This window comes from Hypanus sabinus, chromosome 3 (assembly GCF_030144855.1).
Source record: "Hypanus sabinus isolate sHypSab1 chromosome 3, sHypSab1.hap1, whole genome shotgun sequence".
Lineage (NCBI taxonomy): Eukaryota > Metazoa > Chordata > Chondrichthyes > Myliobatiformes > Dasyatidae > Hypanus > Hypanus sabinus.
In genome coordinates this window covers 82,873,731-82,898,563 of record NC_082708.1, presented here as the reverse complement: position 1 = coordinate 82,898,563, position 24,833 = coordinate 82,873,731, and the positions used below count along the sequence as shown (strand labels likewise).

At 38.8% G+C, this 24,833-nt stretch overlaps 1 protein-coding gene across 1 annotated transcript in view; it reads left to right on the top strand.

Annotated features, from left to right (window-relative positions):
* sugt1 (SGT1 homolog, MIS12 kinetochore complex assembly cochaperone) overlaps positions 1-24,833 on the top strand; it is a 167,814-nt gene that overhangs the window by 72,380 nt on the left and 70,601 nt on the right. The window contains exon 10 of the mRNA XM_059964741.1: positions 3,421-3,528. Within this exon, the coding sequence (XP_059820724.1) occupies positions 3,421-3,528 (108 nt within the window). The remainder of the gene's footprint in view (positions 1-3,420; positions 3,529-24,833) is intronic.

Sequence of the window (24,833 nt, the reverse complement as noted above, 5' to 3'; positions counted from 1 at the left end):
TGGGAGACCATTTTGCTGAAGTTGGCTGGTGTGGTATACTGCATCTGGTGCTCCCGATGTGGCCTTTTATATATTGGTGAGACCCAACGCAGACTGGGAGACAGTTTCGCTGAACACCTACACTCAGTCTGCCAAAGAAAGCAGGATCTCTCTGTGGCCACACATTTTAATTCCACGTCTTCCCATTCTGATATGTCTATCTATGGCCTCCTTTACTGTCAAGATGATGCCACACTCGGAGGAACAACACCTTATATACTGTCTGGGTAGCCTCCAACCTGATGGCATGAACATTGACTTCTCTAACTTCTGTTAATGCCCCTCCTCTCCTTCTTACCCCATCCCTGACGTATTTAGTTGTTTTTTCTCTCTCTCTCTCTCTCTCTCTGCCCATCACTCTGCCTGTTCTCCTTCTCCCTCTGGTGCTCCCACCCTCCCCCTTTCCTTCTCCCGACTCCTCCCCTCCCATGATCCTTTCCCTTTTCCAACTCTATATCACTTACGCCAATCACCTTTCCAGCTCTTAGCTTCATCCCACCCCCTCCGGTCTTCTCCTATCATTTCCCCCATTACTTTAAAATGTCTTAATATCTTTCCTTTCAGTTAGTCCTGACGAAGGGTCTCAGCCCGAAACGTCAACAGTGCTTTTCCTTATAGATGCTGCCTGGCCTGCTGTGTTCCACCAGCATTTTGTGTGTGTTATTTGAATTTCCAGCATCTGCAGATTTCCTTGTGTTTGTTTTTTTGGAGAGCAGTGGTTTCCTCTATGGTGCCCTTCCACGAACACCATTCTTGTTCAGTGTTTTTCTTATAGTGGACACATGAGCAAGTTCTAAAGATTTCTGCAGGTCTTTTGCTGGCACCCTTGGGTTCTTTTTCACCTCCTTCAACATTTCATGTGCTCTTGATGTGATTTTTGCAGGATGCCCACTGCTGGGGAGAGTAGCAACAGTACTGAATTTTCTCTATTCGTTCGCATTTTCTCTTACTGTGGACTAATGAACACTCTCAAGGTCTTTAGAAATGCTTTTGTAGTCTTTTCCAGCTTCATGCATCTCTACAATTCTTCTAAGTTCCTCTGAAAATTATTTCATTGAGGCATGGAGCAGATAAACTTATCTTCCTTGAGAAGAGCAGGCTCTGTCAGCAACCTGACTTTGTTTCTTTTTTATAGTGCAGGGCACCTCTACAACTCACACCTCTAGTCTCATCTCATTGATTGAAACACCTGACTCCAAACAGCTTCTGTAGAAGGCATTACCCCAGAAGTTCAAAGGTTCATTTGAATGTCAGAGAAATGTGTACTATTTTCATCCTGAAATGCTTTTTCTTTGCAACTACCTATGAAAACGGGAGTGCCCCAAAGAATGAACGACAGTTAAATGTTAGGACCCCAAAGTCCCCCGAACCCTTCCCCCCCAGTTCCTCACCCTCCCGCGTGTAAGCGGCAGTGAGCAACAATTTCCCCCCACCAGCAAAAATAAAACGCTCCCGCTACCAGCACTCAAGTGTGAGCAAAAACACAGACTTGCAGTTACCCGAAATTAGATAAAGAGAACCTAATTAAATCTCTTTCGAAGATGCAAGCAAAGGAGTCACTGTTGGGCGCCATAACTACTTAGCTCCGCCTCCCAGAGCCTAACTTGGAGCCTACACCTGGATTGGGCTTTGTGTTTTGCAGGAAGGGTTGGTGAATTAACTCCACATTATGAGAACATGACTAAGTTTGGGGGTGGAAAAGACCTATGGATTGCTCAGAGACTGGTTTTACTGGCCCCAAATGTCCAGAATCATCATGAAGTGATTTCAGTGCCATCCTCTGATACTTCTCGGGCAGAACCAGGTGGCAACACCAGGGTTGGTCTAGGGGTGACGTGACCTAGTATAAGATTTGTAAGATCTGGTTCTTCAACTCCACCCAAGGCCAATCTCACAGTAATGGAGGCACTGCTGCTGATTCATTCAACTTCCGGGACTCCTTCACCTACTTTTTACCAATAGATAACTGTAATATTGGTTTATTTTGCTCAATAAAAAAATGAGCAAGTACAATGTTCTTTTAAAAATATATATTTATTTAATTAGGTTCTCTTTATCTAATTTAAAACTTGTGTGAAGATCTGATCACATTTTAGGTCATATTTATGCAGAAAAAGAGAAAATTCTACATGGTTCACAAACTTTCTAGCACCACTGTATACGAGCAAGGATGTAATGCTGAGGTTTCATAAAGCAGAGCAGATTTGATGGGCTGAATTGCCTAATTCTTCTCCTAGATTTTATGGTTTTAAGTCAATTATTATTCGTACATGCAAGATGTGCTTTTAAAATAACTAACAGAATAGTTGTGCTTGCAAAACTAAAGCATAAATTCAGGAAGTACTTAAATACTCAGAATCCTTTAAAACTTGTCTCATAGGCTTGTGGTTGTATTAAAGCTAATTTGGAGCATGAGTAATAAGATGATTTATTGTATATTGCATTGAATGTCATAGTAGGCAGGAGCATTTGAAGGTTTTAATTCAGACTTGTGCAGATAAACAATGTCTAGTTGCAAAAAGAAATCTTGTGGCTTTTGCCTCCAAACTTCTGTAAGCACTTGCATGGCTCCACGTTCTCTCAAAAGGTGATGTGGGTTCTCCTGCTGGCCTTACAATATTTTCTACACCAGCATCTACAAACTGAAGGTAAAACACTATACCTGAACGACGTCAACTCTCTCTACTCTTGCTTCAGATCAGAAGCAGGCAGGCAGATATAAAATTCAAATTAACTGCTTTCCCAGTTGGCATCGCTCCTTGTTTTCCTATGATGGAGGAAGGGGCCATTCAGTTTGTCAAGTTGGTGTTGGTTCTCAGAATAATATTTGCTACATTTCTCTACATCTTGCTTTTTCTCATGCCCATCAACTCCAACTGGTTCTCTTATTTCCACGCCTGCCCCCAGCCCGCTACACAAGCGATGATTTGTAGTTGTTAATTAACCTAACAGCTAGCAGGTCTTTGGGATGCAGAAGTAATCCAGAGCATGTGGGGGAGGCCCACACCATGTAAACACCATGCCAGGGTTGAAATGGATTTGTGAGTGTCAACTACCTGCAGCAATGCTATGTGCCATTTGGTATTGTTCTTCTGGCATAAACTATATATCTGTCTGTTATCTTTGCTCCTTAAATTGACTTGGGTGCAGGTCAAGTGGTGGGAAGGGGATTGGTATAGAGGAGATTGCTCATGGTGTCCTTTCAGGTGTGTAGTAAAAGCTAGTAAGAATAAAGTCAATATTGATAGTGAGAGATGCTTCCATCAAAGAATTAATATGATATACATACTGCATTTTTTTTGTAGCTTACTTGCAAGAAGGGAGGCACAAGATCAACTTCGGTAATAAAATGATTGAATAATTTTTAATTTAATTTTATAGGTGAGTGCATCAGTGAAGCTTTCATCAGAAGATGAATATAGCTTGAAACTTAATCTTCTACATCCTATAATAGCCCAGTGTTGTGCTGTCAAAGTGCTGGGAACAAAGGTATGGTCTAAAATAAATTGAATTAATAGGTTTTCATATTATTAATGGACTATTTAAAACTATTCTAATTTAGTGATTGTTATGTACAAATTTTATCAGGACTTCTGCTTTGAATTATAATGTTGCTGTACTTGTACATGAAAATTATCTGTTGTACTTTATAAATGGATAAATCTTGCTAGCTTTCTAATTGATGCAGATTGAGTAACTGAATGCAAAAGCTAATTTTAATACATAAATAGTATTTTCTGAACTGATCTAAATACCAATTGCACTGCACAGATTGGTTTTAACTGTTCCATAATCTGGTGATGATTTCAATACTTGTTCAAGTTAATAATGTTTGCAAGGAATTTCTATGTAGTTACTTCATTTTTCATTGCTTGTGCTGTCAGGCACCATACCACATACCAGTGGATAAATGTGAACACTTTTTCATGGCTTCTCAGGTACAAGGTGCAGGGAGAAGGCGGGTGGGTGGAGGATCAGCCATGAATGAATGGTGGAACAGATTCAATTCTAAATGGCCCAGTTCAGCCCCTTTGTCTTATTGTCTTATGGTCCACATAGAAGAGGATAATATGTGCTGTCTTTGGCAGCTCTGATTGGGAAGAAAAAGGAAAATAATCCTTCAGTGTTTGTTGAGCTCCACTTGGTGCCAAGAGCATTTTCATTGGTAAAGCCTTGATCAGGATATAATTAGCGTGTTACAAAAGAACGAGGTAACGTGACATCCTTTTTTTTTGAAACTTTATTATTATTATGCCAATAACGGAACAAACAGGATAAAAACAGACAAGGTCATCATAGGTGAAATAAAATCTGTATCTTATAATAGAAAAAATGAATAGAGAAATGAGTTACATTGCTGTATAAAGGTTAACCACAATCTTATGCCCATAATTGTATTTGAAAGTCTCAGGGTACCTTAAGATCCATGACTTTAAAGTTCATTCTACAGGTTCCCTCATAGGAAGAAATAAAACAAAGTTCTTCAAACCAAGTGTACAGTGAAGAAGTCATTTCAGGTTCAAATAAAATGTCCAATTTTCCCAGTATCTCTCAGATTTTTTTAGTGGCATGTCTGAGAGGAAGTCAGTTGTTCCATAACATAAATTTCTGGAACTATTTCTATCCATTCCAGGACTGTAGGAGACTCTTTCCTTAGTCATATCCTGGTAATGGCTTTCTTACTGGCTGCTAGTAACATTTGTAATAAATATCTTTCATGCTTTTTGAGCCCATTTGGTACATTACCCAAATAAATAACATTAAAGTCAAAATTAATCTCTGGGCTGATTATGACCTTCTCTCTGTTACCACATCTAACCAATAAGATAAAACCTTTGGACACTCCCAGAAAATATGAAAATGATCAGCCAACATATTTTCCACACATTCTCCAACATTGACCTTGTTCAAGTCTATTACTTTGTAGCTACTTTACTTTTAGCGTATTCTTCCAGGTGAATTCCCTCCACGGACCTGAGCTTGAAGTAGTCAAATGTGTTCTGCATATGTTTAACCAATCATCTTCTGACAGTTTTATGTTGCCTTCGTTCTCCCATTTTGATTTAACATACATTTAACATCAACTGTTAGAATGTAAAATCGAGTAAATCCTGGTTATCAGTTTCTTTTTAGTATCTTTATACGCACCAATGAATATATTAATCAGACTTAACCCTTTCTCTCCAATAGTTTTAATATTTTTATTAAAATATTGTCTTAGTTGAAGATGTCTAAAGAAGTCTTTTTTCTCTAAGTGATGCGTTTCTGTGAGTTGTTGAAAGGACTCTAAACCCTTAGTGGAGGATATTGTACAGTAGGAGGTGATTTCTTTACTTGTCCAATGTGTAAATCTACCATCCAATTGTGCTGGAAGGAATTCTGTGTCATGTGCCATCCAATGTAGTAGTCTTATATTTCTTACAAATTTTGGGTCTTTAAATTCAGTTTAGAGGGACAGTTGTCCACTTAGTTTATTTAAATACTTCTTTTGGAGTGTTTTATCTCCCAGTAAAGATTGGAGAGGGATATTTATTAGACCTTGTTCTAAATCCTTGCACTTTGCCTCACAATTAGGGTCACATCCACGGACCAGACTGCGCAGCAGTGCTGCTCTATAATAGTCTTCAAAGCAAGGCACTGCAAATCCACCTTTATCCTTGTGATGTCTGAAATCTAATTCTTGGTTTCTGTTTTCCCCAAATAAATGTTGTAATCATTCTTTCCATTCATTTAATTGCTTCAACAGGCAATGATTGAAAAAGAAAGAGCAATCTAGGTAATACATTCATCTTTATGGCTTCTATTCGATTATACATATTCATTGGCAGCAATGACCATCTATTTAAGTCTGCCTTAATATCAGCTGTTATGGGAATATAATTACGTTTGTAGATAGTGGACAAGTCTTCAGGTATTTGCACTCCTAGGTACTTAATAATATTGCCTTTCCATTTAAATTTACTCATTCTGTAAAGGTTTTCTTGTGGTTCGTAATTAAAATTTAAAGTTCAGGTGTTATGTAAAGTTAATTTATAGCCAGAGTAGGAACAGAATTCTTTCAGCAGGGATAATAATTTATGTAAACCTGTATTGGGTCATGAGAATGTCATCTGCATTCAGACAAATCTTGTATTCTGTATCTCTGATCAGTACACCTGTTATAATCTTGTCTTCTCTAATTGCCTGGGCCAATGGCTCAATAAAAAGAGCGAAAAGCATAGGGCTGAGGGGGCACCCTTATTGACATCCCCTTTCAAGAAATATTATTTTAGATAAATTCCTATTTATTTTAATTCTGACTGCAGAGGAAGAATATAAAGATTTCAGACATCCAATTACCTGATTATTAAAGCCAAACAGCCCAAGTACCAAGTAGAGATATTCCCTTCGTACCGAGTCAAAGGCCTTTTTAGTATCAAGGCTAATAACTACAGATTCCAGGTTAATTTTGCTCACATGGTCAATGAGATGAAGGGCCCGTATCACATTGTCCTGTATTTGCCTACTTTGTACAAAACCTGTTTGATCTGTATCAATTATATCTGGAATTATAGTTTCCCATCTTTTTACTGATATTGATGCAAATAATCTATAATCTTATGTTTAGAATAGATATGGGCCTATAGGAACTGCATGCAGTCTGAACCTTAGAACTTTTAGGAACTACTGAAATTATTGCTTGATTCCAGGACAATGGATTCTCCTCTCCTCTGAGAACATAACTAAAACATTTCTGAAGTATTGTTATTATTATCTCTGAAAGTTTTGTACAATTCCGCTGGATAGCCTTCAACACCTGAAATTTTATTTGTTTTTAATGCTGATATAGGCTTACCTATTTCTTCTTAGTTTATCTTGCTCCGTTCCTACAGATGGTAAATCTAAGGACTTTAAGAAATTAGATATGTCTGCTAACTCTGCAGGTTTGGGTTGAGCATATAACATTGTGTAGTATGGTTCGAAAGATTTTTGAATGTCTTCCAATTTGTGAGGCATCTTATTAGTCTGGGGTTCTTTCACCCTATGTATAGATCTCTCAGCCTGTTGTTTACTTATTCTCCATGCAAGTAATTTCTTAGATTTGAGACCATTCTCATAGAAATTTTGTTTTACAAAGCTCTCTTCTCAACTTCACTTTCATAAATATTATTTAGAATTCATTTTGTATCCAAAATTTGATTTAAGACATTATACTCATATGCTTACTCTCCAAAAATTGTAATTTTTCAATAAGATCCTTGACTTGTTTCTCTTTTTCCTTTTTCTTCTGAGCTGACCACTTTATGACCACTAATAACAGCTTTTGCAGCATCCCACAGAGTGCTGGGGGACACTTCCATTATCATTATATATCATATAATCTTCAAACTCTTTCTTTAGGTATTTTAAACATAGGGGATCATTTAAAAGACTGGTATTAAGTCTCCACAAGGTATCTTTAGGTTTGTTATCTAAATGTAAAGTAAACCCCTGTGTGGTCAGAGATGTCTCTTACCCCTATATCGCATTTTATAATCTTAGTTTCTCTGAGTTAAACATAAAAAAAATTCTATTTGGGGGTGAGAAAAAAAGGTAAACCGTCTATCAAGTGGGTGTTACTCTCTCCATACATCTATCATGCCTATTTCTTTGAGCAGTTTTTTTGACGTGTAATGTTTCTGAGTTTCTTTTCTGTTCTATTTGAGGAGTCCAGAGAAGGATGTAATTGAATATTATTACCACACCAGATGTTTCCATAGATACCATATTAAAAACATTCTTAATCAGTTGTTTATCATTTCCTGGTGTTTGGTAAACATTCATAGTGTAACTTATTTATGATCAGTAAAACCCTTCACCAGTAAATAACGCCCCTTCTTTGTCTGTAATCTGCGAGGAAGACCGAAAATTTACTTTATTTGAAATTAATATTGCAACTCCCCTTGTGTTTCCCCTTTCAAAAGAGTAGTAACAATTTTTAAATCCCATTTTGCATAACTTCTCATGGTCAATCTTTGAAAGGTGAGTTTCTCGCCAAGAATTAAATCTTGCTTTTCTCTCTTCATTTTAGCTATAGCCTTACTCCTTTTGATTGGGTTCTGTACCCATTCACATTGATTACTCTGTGTTCTTGATAACGGCATTCCACGCCAAGAAAAAAGAGTTTATATAAATAGTTAAATATCCCTAGGTGACCTAAACAAATGTACTTCTGTCTGTACAACAAACTAACATATAACATATAAACAACACATAGAACATCTGTGACTTCCATCTTTGAAGTTTAAACTTCTAAGTCGGGGCGAGGCCCTTAAATCTGAAGGGGCCCCTCCTAGTGCAGGTTGATGCCTCTGAATAATTGAAATGAGTACAGTGCACAAACAAAAAAACAAAATCAAGCATCAGCTCCCAGGTTTGTGGTCAGTTATAGTAATGAGAGCTTACAGAGGAAAAATCATTTATTCTATTTTTAAGTTCTTAATACAAAGTCAATTATAATTTGGTGTTAGGGTACTTGTAATTTTACCGACCTGGCTGAAAGATATTTAATCACTATACTTTTGAGAGTTCTCATGCAGTATCTTTGTTGCGTTGAAATTCCCTTAGCTTGTCCTGGATGCATTTCAGACGTGTTTCTCGGTCCTGGCAGGATTTTGCACAAGTTGTCTCCCAGGAAAGTTGTCTCAGTTTTGCCATGGCCTTGCCTTCCTCAGGGGCCACGATTCCTAGACAGTCCGGGAAAAATTTCCTGTTCTTCAGGTCTTCTGTCGCCTTTGATGCGTTATTGTAGATGACTTGTCCACTCGAAGTTTGGCTGGGTAAAGAGTCTGGAACCGGAGCCCCTTTTCTTTAAGCGTCTTTCTGATGGTGGAGTAAGCCTTTCTTTTCGTAAGTATTTCAGTCGGGTAGTCTTGATCAAAAAATACTCTTTTCCATCGTAATAAATCTCTCACTTTTTTCCAAGCAGAGTGAAGCATCAACAATTTAATTTTATACTTCAGAAAGTAGATGACCATGGACCTTGGGTTGGAATCTTGTGGTGGTTTGGGTCTAAGAGATCGATGGCAGCGTTGTATGCCTAGGGCAGCATTAAAAGGGGTCAACTCTGTTTTAATAAATTTTTCCAGAAATCCCTGTATGTTGTCTCCTTCCACCCCCTCGGAAATTCCATGGATACGTATGTTATTCCTGTGTGAACGCACCTTCAGGTCCGTTAGTCGAGCTTGAATGATTTCCTGAAGTTCCACTGTGTGGGAAAGAACTTCTCTGGCTTCGGCATTCCATTCCTGCACTTCTGCCACCCTTTGCTGCATATCCTCAACTCTGCCCATTATTTCTTTTAAATCACCAACAATAGCATTCAACTTCTGATTAATTTCTTCTCTGAAATCCACCAGTCCTTTTTTTTTTTTTAGAAAACCCAAGATATCACTCAGTTTTTTTTTCATGTCCGAACGAAGTGTGTATTTCGGCCATGATGTTAGCATGAACAGCCTCCATAACCTCGCGTTCAACTTGGTTGCTAGTACTGTTGTCAGTGTTCTCGCTGTCAGTTGGTACTTTACCACTTGTCTTTGGGTTTTGTTGCAATTTTCCTCTTGTCTTTCTTTTTCCCCTTTTCATGTTACAAGACCCACTTTTCTATTTAAATAACCGTTTCTTATTTAGGGGGAACTAAGACCAACTGGGAGCCCTTGCTGATTATGCTGCTGGCTACATCTGTGCCATACCGGAAGTCCACGTGACATCCTTTTTAATTGGCTTTTGAAGTGTAGGCACCAGGAGTTCTAGTTTTCAAACAGAAGTAATGGAATTAACATGTCCAGGAAAATGAAGTGTCATACTGAATAGAGGTATTCTTTTGCTCTTCTAATGATACCTTGTTAGATGGGGGACTGTTTTGGGGAGTTGGGAGTAAGTCATTTGCTGTGGGATACCTAATCATTGATCTCTTGTTATTACAGTATTTTACTGTTCTTGGACAAAATTGCTTGGATATTTCCTGTTGACAAAAAAGTCGACTGCACATGGACGACCGTGATCATTTTGGTCACCTCATTACAGTAAAGATTTGGGGGCTTTGGAAAGGCTTCAGATAATGTTTGCCAGGATGCTGCTGAGATTAGCACAGAACCAATTGTTCTACAAATTACTGAAAATTTATAGATAAACTTGATTATAGAAATATAAACAAGCATTACAAAGTTAAATTACAGAAAAATAACAATTTATATAGCCATTTAGACCCTAATCCAACATTATGTGCATTTCACCAAGATCCCACAGCTCCAGATCTTAACACATCCTTCGTCTAAGTTAAAGTTAAGTTCTGCTTGAGCTAAATTCTCATAGTGAGGCGAGAATAACTTCCTTTGACATCAAGGCAACATTTGATTAAGTGTGGCATCAATGTGCCCTCGTAAAACTGAAATCAATGGAAAGTACTCAAGTGGTTGGAAACCTACCTCAGAAGAAGGTGGCAAACATGACAAAATCTGCAGATGCTGGAAATACAAAGGAACACTCTGTAAATACTGGAGGGACTCAGCCACTTACTGGGATTTATAATTAATTCCCTTCACAATCCCACGGCAAATGAAGAAGTCCATGCTTGCAGCCAGCAAAACTTAGATGAGCATGGGCTGAGAAGTGGCATTGAACATTTATACCTCTATAGTGCCAGGCAATGACCTGGCACTATGAATGTGTCTCATCATTTAGTTTTGACATTAAATGAAATTGTGATGGCAGATTCATCACTACCAAATCTTGGGGTGATTATCTGATTGATATCATTGAGCAAAACTTTACCTAGAGCAACTAAGTGAATTAGCCGGCAAAAGGACATTCTGACACCAATATCCATTCCACTGTTTGCAAGATGCAAGTTAGGAGTGTGATGGAATGTTTCCTTACCTGGAAGAGTAGCCCCATAAACTGAGGAAACTTGACACTATGTAAGACAAAGCAGCCAGCACAATTGGCGTCCATTAATCATTCCAGGCATCCATTTCCCACACTACCAGCAGACAACAGCTGAAATATATACCATCTACAAAAGATAATGCAACACAATTACATAAGCTAATCCTGACAGCAACTTAAAACCCTCGACCTTCATCATCAATAAGTATAAGGGCAGCAGGTGCATGTGCATCCCACTTGCGATTTCCCTTCCAGGCTGTAACCATCTTGAAGCTCACATACGTTAGTTCCTTCACTAGGAGGAGTGCCATGGTACAAAAGGCAGCTTACCACCACTCCAATGGCAGTGGGAGAAGGACAGCAAATGCTGGCCATTTTAGTATTGCCCAGATTCCAAAAATGAGCAAATAACTTTTTGTAAAGTAACAGTTCAAAATTCCCCTCAGCGTACATTGTTTCTATCCTGCAATAATTTGTTAATTTAATCTTTCTATATGCATTGAAATTAGGCTTGATGGATAGATAATTTATGTATGTCCTAGTTTCTGATATGAACTTCAATTTCTGGCTGTTTTACTTCCCTATGCAGAGAATGTCTTTATTGACTTGGTGATATTCTTTATTCTGACAACAGAGTGGCATTGTTGCAGTTACAGAAAGTGCTGTTTTGCTTATTTTAGCTCCTTTTGAAATATATTTCTGTTGTTGGAGATCTGACTCTTGCCTCCATGCAGCTGTCATGAACTCTGGTATTCAAGTCTGTAAACAAATTAGTAAACACAACCAACTTGTGGAGATTTCTGCATTACCAATATCTTCTGTCTGCTTTCTGGTGGGTCATTCATTCTTTTACTTCATGTACCTTAAATGGCCCTGGGTAATAATATCTTAGAATATCTAGGAGCCCTTTGAATATAATGCATCATTTCTTGTTCTGAAATTTAAAATGGTGATTGTGCATATGTAGTTATGATCTCTAAGCTGACTTAAGTTGCCTAAGAGACTCTAATCAATGGGTTTGTACTGAGTTATAATTGTAAATAATTTGCCTCTAAGTCACTCAGATCCAACCTTTAAAACTTTTGATTTTCTACGTCTGAATACTTAAATTACTGCCTAATCTCTCTTCTAAACTCTTAAAAATCTGGAATGTCAGGAAAACTTTTGTAATTAAGCTGGAGATAAGTCCTTCTAAGGTCAAACATACTAAAAATCAAGTTGAGAGAGGGTCAGGAATGGGTACTTAATGTCCCATTGTTTTGATATTTTAGGGAAGGTGGGGGAGGGTAAAATAGGGTTGGTGGGGAAGTAGCACTATTTATCAGGGACAATATCACAATTGCACTCAAAGTGGAGGGCTCATATTGAGTCTATATGAACAGAACTCAAATATGAAGGATGCAGTCATTATGGGATTGTCCTACAGACCCCTCCCCCCAGCTAGTCATTAGGACATTGAGGAATAGATATACAGGCAGATTAAAGAAAAGGGTAAAAACAATAGTTGTTTTTTCTTGAGATTTTCAACTTCTCTAATATCAACTGGGACCTTAGTGCAAGAGGTTTAGATGGGTAGAATTTGTTAGGTTTCTGGGTGGTGGTCTGTAGATAGTCCAACAAGAGGAGGTACTGGTCTTGGTGTTGGGTATTAAGCCAGGTGACCTAGCCTTTCATAGGGTGAGCAGTTAGGGAATGATGATGATGAAGACGTCGACACTGAGAGGCCAGAGTTGAACATTTTCATGCTTTACATGGCGTGGAACCAAAGACTGTGTGGCGCGCCATTCCTCACACAGACATTTTGCAGTATTTTTCTTTATTTTACGAGGTCGAGTTGCGAGCTCAACCTGGCATGGATGGAAAGCGTACTCGGGAATGGCCTGACCGGATTCAAACCCGGGAACCTCTGTTCCAGAGTCCAGCGCTGATGCCACTGCACTACCGGCCGACCTGTTAGTGACCACAACTCCTTCAGTTGTAAGATAGCTCCAGATAATAATAATTATGGACCTTGCAGGAGAGTATTATATTGGAGCAGAGCAAATAATGAGAGCATTAAGGAGAAACTAAGGAGAAGTTAATTGGGAACAGTTTTTGGGCAAGCCCATAATTGACATGTGGAAGGTGTTTAAAGACCAATTGCATGGAGCATGGTTCAGCTATGTTGTAGTCAGAAGGAAGGACCAGGATGGCAAAGTAAATGAACCTTGGATGTCGAGGGAAATGATGAATTTAATTAAGAAGGAAAAGGAAAGGTATGTAAAGCTTGGGAAGCTGGAATCAAAAAGAACACTTGAAGATTAGAAGGAAGCCAGAAAAGAACTCAAGAAGCGATTTAGGCAAGTCAAGAGGGGCCATGAAAAGTATTTGGCAAGAGGAATTAAAGATAATCCCAAGGTGTCTATACATACATTAGGAGCAAGGACAAAGAGGGCTTTCCATAGGGATGTTCCATAGGGATCATAAAGATTGGTGGTGGTGTGGATAGCATAGAAGACTGGTAAAGAATGTAATGGGATATAGATCAGATATGGGCAGAGAAATAGCAGATTGAGTTTAACCAGATCAAATGTAAAGCGTTGCACCTTGGTTGGTCAAATGTAAAGAGACAGTACACTGTTTAGGGCAAGATCCTTAACAGTGTTGATGAGCAAAGGGATCTTGGGCTCCCTGCAAGTGATTATACAGGTGTTGATAGAGGGTTAAGAAGGCATATGGCTTGTTTGTCTTTATTAGTTGAGGCATTGAGTTAAAAAGTCAGAAAATAGTTGCAACTTTAAAATTGTAGTTAGGCAGCATCTGGAGTATTGTATACATTTCTAGTTGCCCGATTATAGGAAGGATGTTAATACTTTGGAGGGGTGATGCCTAGGTTAGAAGCTAGGTGCTATAATGAGAGGTTGGACAAACTTGGATTGTTTCTTTGGAGCAGTGAAGGCTGAGGGGAGATCTGGTGGAGTTTTATAAGATTGAAAGTCATAGATAGTGTTGACAGTATCTTTTTCCCAGGGTTAAAATGTCTAATACCAGAGGGCATGCATTAAGGTTAGAGGGGGTAAGTTCAAAGGAGATGTGAGGTACAAGTTTTTTACACCTGGTGATAGAAACCTGGAATACGCTGCCTGGGGGTGGGGTGGGGTGGGGAAGGAGTGGTAGAAGCAGATACATGATGGATTTTTAAGACACAGAGTCATGACTATGAGGGAAATGGAAAGATACAGACATTGTGTAGACAGAAAGGATTAGCTTAGTTGGCCCATTGTTTACTAATTTAATTGGTTTGTCAGAACATTGTGGGCCGAAGGGACTGTTCCTGTGTTGCACTGTTCCATGTTCAAGTTAATATCTTAGCAAATTCAACTTTGTTCCAGAGGTCCAAATCATTGTCATGCTATTCTTCAGCCAACATAATTCTACTGATATAACACCAAAATACAGAGTGCACAGGGCATATCAAGGGCCAGTCTACTATTCAGATAGCTGGGCTAAAGGCTCTGCCCAAGGTTCTTCAACAACAAATATGGCAACTAGCTGACAATGGGTAAACTTGTTCCTGGCATTTTCCAACCATAGAATGGAGATCATTTTACCATAGATAAAAACAAAGGACATTAGACAACAGTGAGAAAACCGGTGACAGTAAGTAAGTGATTAATCCAAGTACCAGCTGAACATGCAGTATTAAGATATTCGGAAGCAATTTACTACTGCCAATTGGAGAAGAAAAAATAAGAGCACTTCAAAAATTTGCGTGTTATGCTGATAAGAGCATTTTTTGCATGAAAATCGCAAGATGATAACTTTCAAAGGCAAAGTGATTATGTTTGAAAAATTTCATTTTGTGTGCCACACTGAAGTTACAATATAGATGATTTGTGTCAGCTGATCTGTATGTTCTTGGATTTGTACATTTGCTCTGGGAAAATGGATGATAATACTGGTACTTTTTTTTTCAATTTTACTGAAATTGTTAAAGTAGCACTGGAAATTATAGATATAAATTTTTTGTAAATTTTAATGCAGTAGGAACTTCAGGTGAATTTTGACTGTTTTAAAAAGCACACGCTCTTGATTCTTTCAGTTTGTGGCAGTAGGTCCTTTTGGAATGCCTTCTGCTTGGATTACTTGCTCACTGACTGTTACCAGTTTTCTCCTTCTTGTCTGTCGTCTTTTCCTTGCAATGTTCTTGTCTGTGTGAAAATGGTCTTTCAATGGGTGGGAACTACCTGGAATGATTTTGCAAACTGTCAGCTTGTTGCTGTATTTTCTGTTGAAATACCTTGGGTAAAAGTCCTCCCAATTATGTTCCACAGGCCTTTAGCCCAACTGTCACAAAAGTGGACTTATAGTCTTGAGAACTCTGTTTTGATGGCACTTCAATAGAACCACATTGGGTAAAGCATCAAATTGTTTTGGACCACTGGAAAAAGCTGAGATATACTTATTGTTTTTGGCTGAAATTGGTTATGATAAATGCTTTACCTTTTGCAACACGTGCCATGTATAAACAATGATTTGTTGAGCAGTTCCTCTTAAATTTGGATGTGTCAAATTGCATATTGAGCATACATTTAAATAGAATAGTCAGCAATTGTTAATCCTACTCAAACACAAGCAAATCATTTGGCATATCCAAACACTTTGCTTCTTCAAAGATTTATCTGCAATGAGATTTTGCATGAAAGAGATAAATGTTTGGAAGCAAGCTGATTTTTTTGTGAAAAAGCATTTTGTGGGAAGCTGGATCATTGTATGTAGTTAAACTGGAGGTAAATAAATATTTGAAATATTGAATAAAATAGTATGGAGGACTGATACAAGTAGTTAAGACCAGCATAGATTAACAATGATCATAATAATAGGGCATCCTTGAAGGGTCAGTAGAAATTCTCTTCCAATTTTACTGAACTATGAAAGATTAGTTGTTCGCTGATTTTGTACTAATGCGCTGGGGAAAGTGCTGGTGATATCTGTTGATTTTTTTCACCTGCTTCACTGCAATGGAGATCTGAACAATGTTGAAAGGGTCTTTCTTTCCCCTCCTCCCAATTCTTTCCATTGATTATTTTGAGCTTTGTAATGAAATGAAAAAGAAAGTGTAAGCAAAGTGATCTCTCTATTGGTCAGATTGGCAGCATTTGCCTACTGCATTTGGTAAGAGCCTAAATAGTTCTTTTGAAATGTATAGTTGTACAACGGTATATACAGGAAATGCCCACTGGTTCTCTTGAATTGTAGAAATTTTGAAATTCATCTACTAGTGCAAGTGGAATTTATGCTTCATTTAAGACATTAGTTGAAAGAGCTCTTGTGGACTATATATCTGCCACTATAATAAGATGTAAATTCTACATGAAATGGGCAGCTTAATTATAGAATTTGTAAATAAGTCGATGTAGATGTATAGAGATTGTGCAAAGTGATGGGCATGAAGAGGGTAAAAAATGTAGTTAGATAAATGTGTTTAACAGCAACAAGGATGAACTTTGAACATGGATCAGCAATAGAACTAAAATGTGGCTGTTACAGAGACTTGGTTGTCCCAAGGGAGGTATTGCTGTTTGATGTTGTGGGGTTTAGATGTTTCAAGTGGCATTGCTAATCGAGGATTGTACCACATCTCCAGAAAGGGGGTTATTGTCAAGACGTCATCCAAGGAGTTAATATAGGTCAAAATCAGAAACAGGAAAGGGGCCATCACTATGGGAGTATTCTATAGGTCACCTATAAGAGCAAAAGGAACACAGAGGAGCAGATTGGTGGGCAGATTTTGAAAATGTTGAAAAAAAATGTTATCAAGGGTGACTTCAACTACCTTAATATAGATTGGCATCTCATTAGTGCAAGAGGTTTAGATGGGGCAGAATTTGCTAGGTATGTGCAGGAAGGATTCTTGACACGGTATAGATTAGCCTACATTGTATCTGGTGCTAGACATTGAACCTGGTCATGTGATAGATTTCTCAGTGGGTGAGAGTTGCTGAGACAGTGAACACTGTGTCCTGCCTTTTCCCAAAGCCTTGGACAGGGATTGTAGCAGAAAGTATTTAATTGGGGAGGTCTAATTATGCTATTAGGCAAAAATTTGGGAACATGAGTTGGCAGCAGATATTCACAAGGAAATGTACATCAGAAATGTCAAGATTGATTATAGAGCACTTGCATGAGGTTCTGAATAGGTGTGTCCCATCAAAGCAGGGAAAGGGTGGTAGAATGATGCAGCCATAGTTGGCAAGATAAGTGGAACACTTTTTCAAGAGAAAGAAGGAAGCATACTTAAGGTTTATGAAACAATGATCTGACAGAACTCTTAAATTATACAGAAGGCAGGGAAGAGCTTAAGAAGACACATAGGAAAGCTAGAAGCGAACATGAGAAGGCCTTGCTACAAAGGTTGATAGAAAACCACAAGGCATTCTATATGCAGAGCTGAGATGAGAAGTGGCAGATATAGAGCTCAATCCAGAGAAGTGTCAAGTGATACAAATTAGAAGGTTGAACTTGAAGGGAGAATACAAAGTTCAAAAGGTCAAAGTACATGTATGTCACCATATGCTACCCTGAGATTCATTTTCTGGCAGGCATTCAAAATAAATAGAAACAATAGAATCAACAAAGAGCCTGCACATGTCAGAGTTGGATAAACAACCAATGTGCAGAACACAACATATATATATAAAGCAAGCAATAAATAATTGAAAATAGGAGTTGTAAAGTTCTTAAAGGAGTAGGTTGTGGAATCAGATCAGTCTTTGACTGATTGAAGATTTCCCCCCTGGTTCAAGAGCCTGATGGGACTTCAGGCAACTGCACCTGTAACTGCGTCCTGACGAAGGGTCTAGGCCCAAAACGTTGATTCTTCGTTTCCACGGATGCTGCCCAACCTGCTAAGTTCCTCTAGTGTGTTGAACGTGTTGCTTTGACCCCAGCATATGCAGTGTACTTTGTGTATCCTTCCTGATGGCAGCAGTGAAAAGTGAGCATGGCCTGGATGGTGGGGGTCCTTGATGGATGCTGCTTTCCTGTGACAGCACTCCATGTAAATGTGCTTAATGCTGGGGAGGGCTTTACTTGTGATGAACTAAGCTACATCCACTACTTTTTGAAATATTGTTTTTCTATTCTAGAGCATTGGTGTTCTAGAACCAGGCCAAAACAATCAGTATATTCTCCACTGTGATTTATAAAAGTTTGTCAATGTTTTAGATGCCATGCCTAATCATGCAAGCTTTTTTTAAAAAAGTAGATACATTGCTGTGCCACCTTTATAATCTTATTTCTGATCCTGTGAAATGATAACATTGAGCAATTTACTGTTGCTGACTCTCTTCGTCTCTGATCTTGTGTGCAGTTTTGGTCACTGAATTACAATAGTGTGCAGTTTTGCTCGCCGAATTAAAGGAAGGATATGAATAAGGTTGAAAGAGTGCAGAGAAGGTTTACAAGGATGTTGCTGGGACTTGAGAAACTGAGTTACAGAGAAAGGTTGAATAGGCTAGGACTGTATTCCCTGGAGCATAGAAGAATGAGGGGAGGTTTGATAGAGGTATGTAAAATTATGATGGGTATAGATAGTGAATGCAAGCAGGCTTTTTCCACTGAGGCTAGGGTAGGAAAAAAACCAGAGGACATGGGTTAAGGGTGAAGGGGGAAAAGTTTAAAGGGAACATTGGGGGGGGGGCTTCACACAGAGAATGTTGGGAGTGTGGAATGAGCTGCCAGACGAAGTGGTAAATGCGGGCTCAGTTTTAACATTTAAGAAAAACTTGGACAGGTACATGGATGAGAGGTGTATGGAGGGATTTGGGTCAGGTGCAGGTCAGTGGGACTAGGCAGAAAAATGATATGGCACAGCCAAGAAGGGCCAAAAGGCCTGTTCCTGTGCAGTAATGTTCTATGGTTCTATGATCCTCTGAGGAAAGTCTCATGAAACTCCAGTTTCCTCCTCGTTTAGTCAGCTTTTTGGTTTTGCTGATTTTGAATGTGAGATTTGTGACACCATTAACTCACATTGTCAACCTCTCTCCTATATACTGATTCGCCACCATCTTTGATTTGGCCCACAACAGTGGTGTTGTCAACAAACTTAAATATGGCATTTGATCTGTATTTAATCTCACACATAAGTACAAAGCGAGTAGTTCAGGGGGTTAAGCACACAGCTTTGTGGTGCACCAGTGCTGGTGGTGATTATGGATGAGATGTTACTGTTGGATCTGACTGCTTGATTCTTAGATTAGGCTGAATACTTGTTTTCATTGTAATCTTACAATTAATTATCTACAGAACTTTAATTAAGTAGTTTTTCCTTAAGAGAAAAAGCAGTTCTGTCTTCGTGAGTATTGGATGGAAATTGAGGATTGCTTTGTTGCTATTTAAAAATAAAAGTATCTGTGAACATATTGGTTGCAATTTATTTGGTTGTAACCTATTTGGTTACAATCTAGTTTAGTTGCACAATGGTCTATTTTGCTACCTAACAAAAATATTGGTTGTACTATTTGTTTGGTTGCACACTAATAATGGCAGTCAATGCAATAGAAAATGTGTACAAATTAAGATCAAATCAAAACAATGGCCAAAGTCTTGAAACCTACTAAATTCTCTTACCTGAATAAAACATCTGTTCGATAGAATCAATGAAAAAGTCCAGACAAAATATACCAGCAATGTTAAGTTTATTAAGAGTAGAAAGGCATGCATTAAATGCCTACTACTGATCGAGAGATAATACTGTGTAGTCACTTTGATTGAATGTTTGGGCGATTGAAAGAGTTAATGAGATGAGTAAAGTCTTTTATTCATCAAAAGAAACACAAAACTTACCATGAACACAAAAACTGCATTATAGAAACTATGGAAAGTCTAAATAGCAAATCTTTGCATTAACCGAATGAGTGAAAGAGCAACACGTGAATAACACATTCTATTGCAGTGCATTGTGCAGAGCTCAGGAGCGAACATAAACAAAATAGAAAAGTGCAGCTGTGACTTCAGACGAGTGGTCTTGCTAGTGGTGCTGCCAATGATACCACTGCTGGTCGTGTGCCTTGGGAAGCATGTACTTCTGAACCTCCGCCCAAGGAATTGCAGCCTATATTGGAGAGTGCTCTGGAATTCTGGAATAATTACAGTTTACATTGAACAGCTTACCAATACAGCAGAACTTAGCGACTTGTGAGGATGAGTAATGGAGCATTAAGAGGGCTGAAGAAGAAGCTATTGTTTATCAATGTACTGACAAGCTAATGCCAAATTCATCAACTATTTTTCAATGCCCTGAAGCCATTGCACAAATGGTTTACAGTTACTGATAGATTGTTGTCTGTACCACTAGTACTTGATTATCAACCATGATTGGCCTTTACAATTGATGTTCAATAGTACCAGTGGAGGAAGCTACCACAGGGCTCTGCAACAGTCCCTTGGCTGTGAGAAAACACCTGAGAGACGTAGAATATGTGGAAGATGTTGCGATTGTATCCAAAACTGTAGGCCTTCATGATCATGATGTGCTTTATTTGCTTAATTATAGCTATCCTCCAAAGGTGACAAAGTGAATCTAGACATGGTATACTTTTAACAAGAGGGAGTAATTTACTTGGGACAGAAAATTTCCCAAGGTAAATGGGAAATCACTGAGGTTCATGCAAAAGTCATTAAGTCAGCAAAACCTCCTACAACAGTTAAGCAACTTTGAACATTTCAGTTTGGGTAGCCTCTAACCTGATGGCATGAACGTTGATTTTTCAAAACTTCTGGTAATTGCCCCACCCCCACCCTTCATTCCCATTCCCGTTTCCCCCTCTCGCCATAGCTCCTTAACTGTCCATCAGCTGCCTCTGGTGCTCCTCATCTTTCCCTTTCTTCTACCCTTTCCTATCAGATTTCCCCCTTCTTCAGTCCTTTATCTCTTGCACCTATCAAATTCGCAGCTCTTTATTTCACCCCTTCCCCCTCTCAATTCCACCTATCACCTACCATCTTACACTATGACCCCCCTCCCCCAACCTTCTTGCTTTAACTTGCCATCTACTTTTCCAATCCTGAGGAAAGGATCCTGAAACATCAACTGTTTACTCTTTTCCTTAGATGCTGCCTGGCCTGCTGAGTTCCTCCAGCATTTTGTGTGCATTGCTTGGATCTCCAGCATCTGTAGATTTTCTCGTCTTTGCTCAGCCACACAATCTGCTGAGGAGTTGTAAGTGATCAGATGACCCTGTGGCTTTTTTTGAAGAAAAATTGGAAGCTTTTCAAACTTAGTGGGATTATGCACTGCATTTGTATTAGGAATCCCCAGTACGGGTAGACTATTTACCCTGTTTTTGTCAATGAGAAACATGATGGAAGTCTTAACTCAAGAATATGGAAAATGACAGCATCCTACTCAAATTCCTGTTTGCTTTTGGGGCTGTTTGTGATTTTGGAAACTTAAGGAGGCAAAGGGGATTTCTTAGGGCTGTTGGAACCCCAATCAAGAATGACCAACTTATTGAACGAATGTCATATAACTGCAATTAGAAGTTGCTGTATTAAAATTCAAAATGACTACAATGGAAAACCATAGAACTGCATTTGTGAATGAAATTGCAAAAAGAGTAGCACAGGAACTAATAAGAGAAGTACAAAGAACATAGACAGTGAACCCGGCAACTGGAATTATGGAAATGAAGATGAATTTTGCATTGCCGATTAACATACTACACAAAATTGTCTTAATAAATACACTCCACAGGTCACATTGGAGTGCAAAAGATGATCAACAGATTCTCCCAATAGTGGTGGAATTCAAAGTTTAGGGTACAAGTTCTACAAATATTTGAAAGATATGTGATATGCTAGAAAATGAATCGTGGAGCAGTAGTAAGCTGCTACAGTTAAGTGCTCTTGCCTACCTGATTTATTCTGTGGACCACATTTCTTTACCAAAGTGTCAAGGATGCCCAGACGCACAAGTGATAGTCGACAATTTTTTAAGATGGGTGGAATATATTCTGACAAGGAAAGCCACAGCCACTCTCCCAGCAAAAACTCTGATCAAGGACTATGTCACATTGATTCTGACCAAGGAATGTATTTCGTCGGGAGTGTTTGTCAATAGATGAATGTTGAATGGTTTTTTCATTCTCCACATCACCAGAGTCACCAGGACAGGTTGAACAAATGAGTGGAACTATCAAACAACAATTGACTTAAGTATCGTGAGGAAGGCATACTATGACCAGTGGCTCTTCGTATTGTCTTGTATAGTATCAGAACAACTCCAAACAAAGAAAACTAAACTAAGTTGATTTGAGGTGGTAACAGGGTATCCTATGTCTCTGCCAGGAGCCCTTGATCTCAGAGAGGCTGATATATATATTATGGAAGCCAATTTAATTAACTATTGTATGAAATTAACCCAAGCTGTCCAGTCTGCTTCTCAACAGATTTGTTTGCTGCTTGGGGTAATCAAGTAGGAGGAGGAGGACACACCCTGGTTCCTGGTGAGTGGGTCCTGAGAAGGAACCACAGGGAGCTCAGTGGGAAGGTCCTTATCAATTGCTGTTAATTATCAACATGGCAGTGAAGGTAAAAGGTAAAATTGGATACTCACCAGCCACTGCAAGCAAGCTAAAGTGGTACCTGACAAGGACAACAAATGCTATGGTTAATGTGCTAGTGACTTCTTGACTACAGTGCTTGCACTGGTGGGCTACAGTGACTAAATCACTAACCGGCCAGAAGACTTAAAGCAAGTTGACAACTACTGAACATTATGAAGCTTATTCTAATGCATGTGTTATATTTTTGCCAATTTTTGCCTACGTCTTTTTATACAAAGTACTAATGTCTTATCATAATTTACATCTTTTTTACATGTTTAAAGGTGAAATAGAATAGTTCAAACTCGCATGTGTGCCTATTAATCTACCTAACTGACATAATCTTATGAATATGTTGAATATATACACTTTGTTACAGGCTAGTAGTTTTTATGATTATTTTATACATAATGTAGATACCATAAGTTTTTCTGCTTCTGAAATTTAGATGTAATGATTTCAAATGTATGATTTAGAAGTGGAAGTTGGGGGGGTGGGGAGAGGGGTATTGGATTAGGCTGTTTAATTCCTAAATTGGATTGATTAATTTTCTTTGCAATACATCTACTTGTATTTTAAATGTATGGAAATAAGAGTTTAATATGCTTCTATTGGTTATATAAAGTATAATTCCAGGAAGCTCTGGAAGCTTCCTTGCACTACATTATTAAAATAAGTGTTTTCTCATTGGTTAACTTGGTAGTGCAATATTTGAATAAGTACTTTCTCATTAGTTGTCTCTTGACTACAAATTTGAATAGAATTGTCCTCATCTCTATGGGTATAAAATAGCTAAATACAAAGCAGCACCATCTTAATCTTAGATTTCCCTTCACTTAGTAGACCTCTGTCACAGTTAAACTTTACTTTGTTCTATCTATGCCTAATAAAACAATTGTGAAGCAACTCATTTTGTGCCTCTTTTCTGACTTTAAAAGAACCTAGGGTTTAAACATCAGAATCCTACGTTGCCCATCTGAACTGACTGGGGTCTACAAGTGAGGAAATCGAGGATCCTGTTGGACAAAGGTATCGAGGCCTAGGTCTTTGAGCTTATTAATTAGTTTTGAGGAGATAACGGTATTGAATGCAGAGCTGTAGTCAATGAAGAGCAGATGTTCAGAGTTGAGTGACAAGCCAGTGGAATGACATCTGTTGCTGAACTGTTATGACAGACAAATTTGAGTGGATCCAAGTCGGTCCTCAGACAGTAGTTGATGTGCTTCCATCACTAACCTCTCAAAGCTCTTCAGTACAGTGGATGTAAATTCTACTGCCCAGTAGTCATTGAGGGAGGTTACCATGTTCTTGGGCACTGGCATAATTGAAGCCGGTATGACCTCAGACTGCAGAAGTGAGGGGCTAAAGTTAACGGTGAACACCAGCCATTTGGATAGCACAGGTCTTCAGTACTTGGCCAGAAACCCTTTCTGGCACAGATGCTTTCCCTGGGTTTACTCTCCTGAAAGATGCTCTCACTTTAGTCTCAGAGACTGAAATCTCAGGGTTGTTGGGGGCTGTGGGAGTTCACGAAGGTACCTTCCTGTTTTGACGGTCAAAGTAAATATAAAGGCATTGACCTATTTTGGGAGTGGAACCTTGTTAGCACATATGTCGTGTGGTTTCACTTTGTAGGAGCTGATGGCATTCAAGCCCTGTCACAGTTGTTGAGCATTCTTCAGTGATTGATGTGGTCCGGAATTGCTACTACGCAAGTGAGATGGCTTTCTGGATGCCGTCCTGGATCTCTTGTATTTTACTTGGTCACTAGTCCTGAACACCACAGATCTGGCCCTCAGCAGATTGTGGATCTCGTGGTTCATCCAGGGTTTCTAGTTGTGGAATCGTATCATCTATGACTGTCTTTAGAGAATCCATGACAACCGTAGGTGTGTATTCATTCAGATCCTTTGAGTCCTTGAACGTGGCCCGGTCCACCAACTCAAAAGTAATCCTGTAGTCACTCCTCTGCCTTTTGTGACCACCTTTTTGTTGTCTTTATCTCTAGAGCCTTGCTCTTTACCTTCTGTCTGTATGCAAGTAGATTAGCAAGGATATTGGCAGGATTGTTATCAGTGCTGAGGAACAGGGGGATGGAGTCCATGTCCCTAAATTCCTGAAAGTTGCTGTAGAAGTTGTATGGTGTGTGCATCTTCATTAGGTGGGGGAAGTGAGATCAAAAACAAGAAGGTAATGTTGCAGCGCTGTAAGACTCTAGTTAGACATACTTAAAATATTGTGTTCAATCTGGACACATCAAAAGGATGTGGAAGCTTTGGAGAGGGTGGAGCAGATATTTATCAG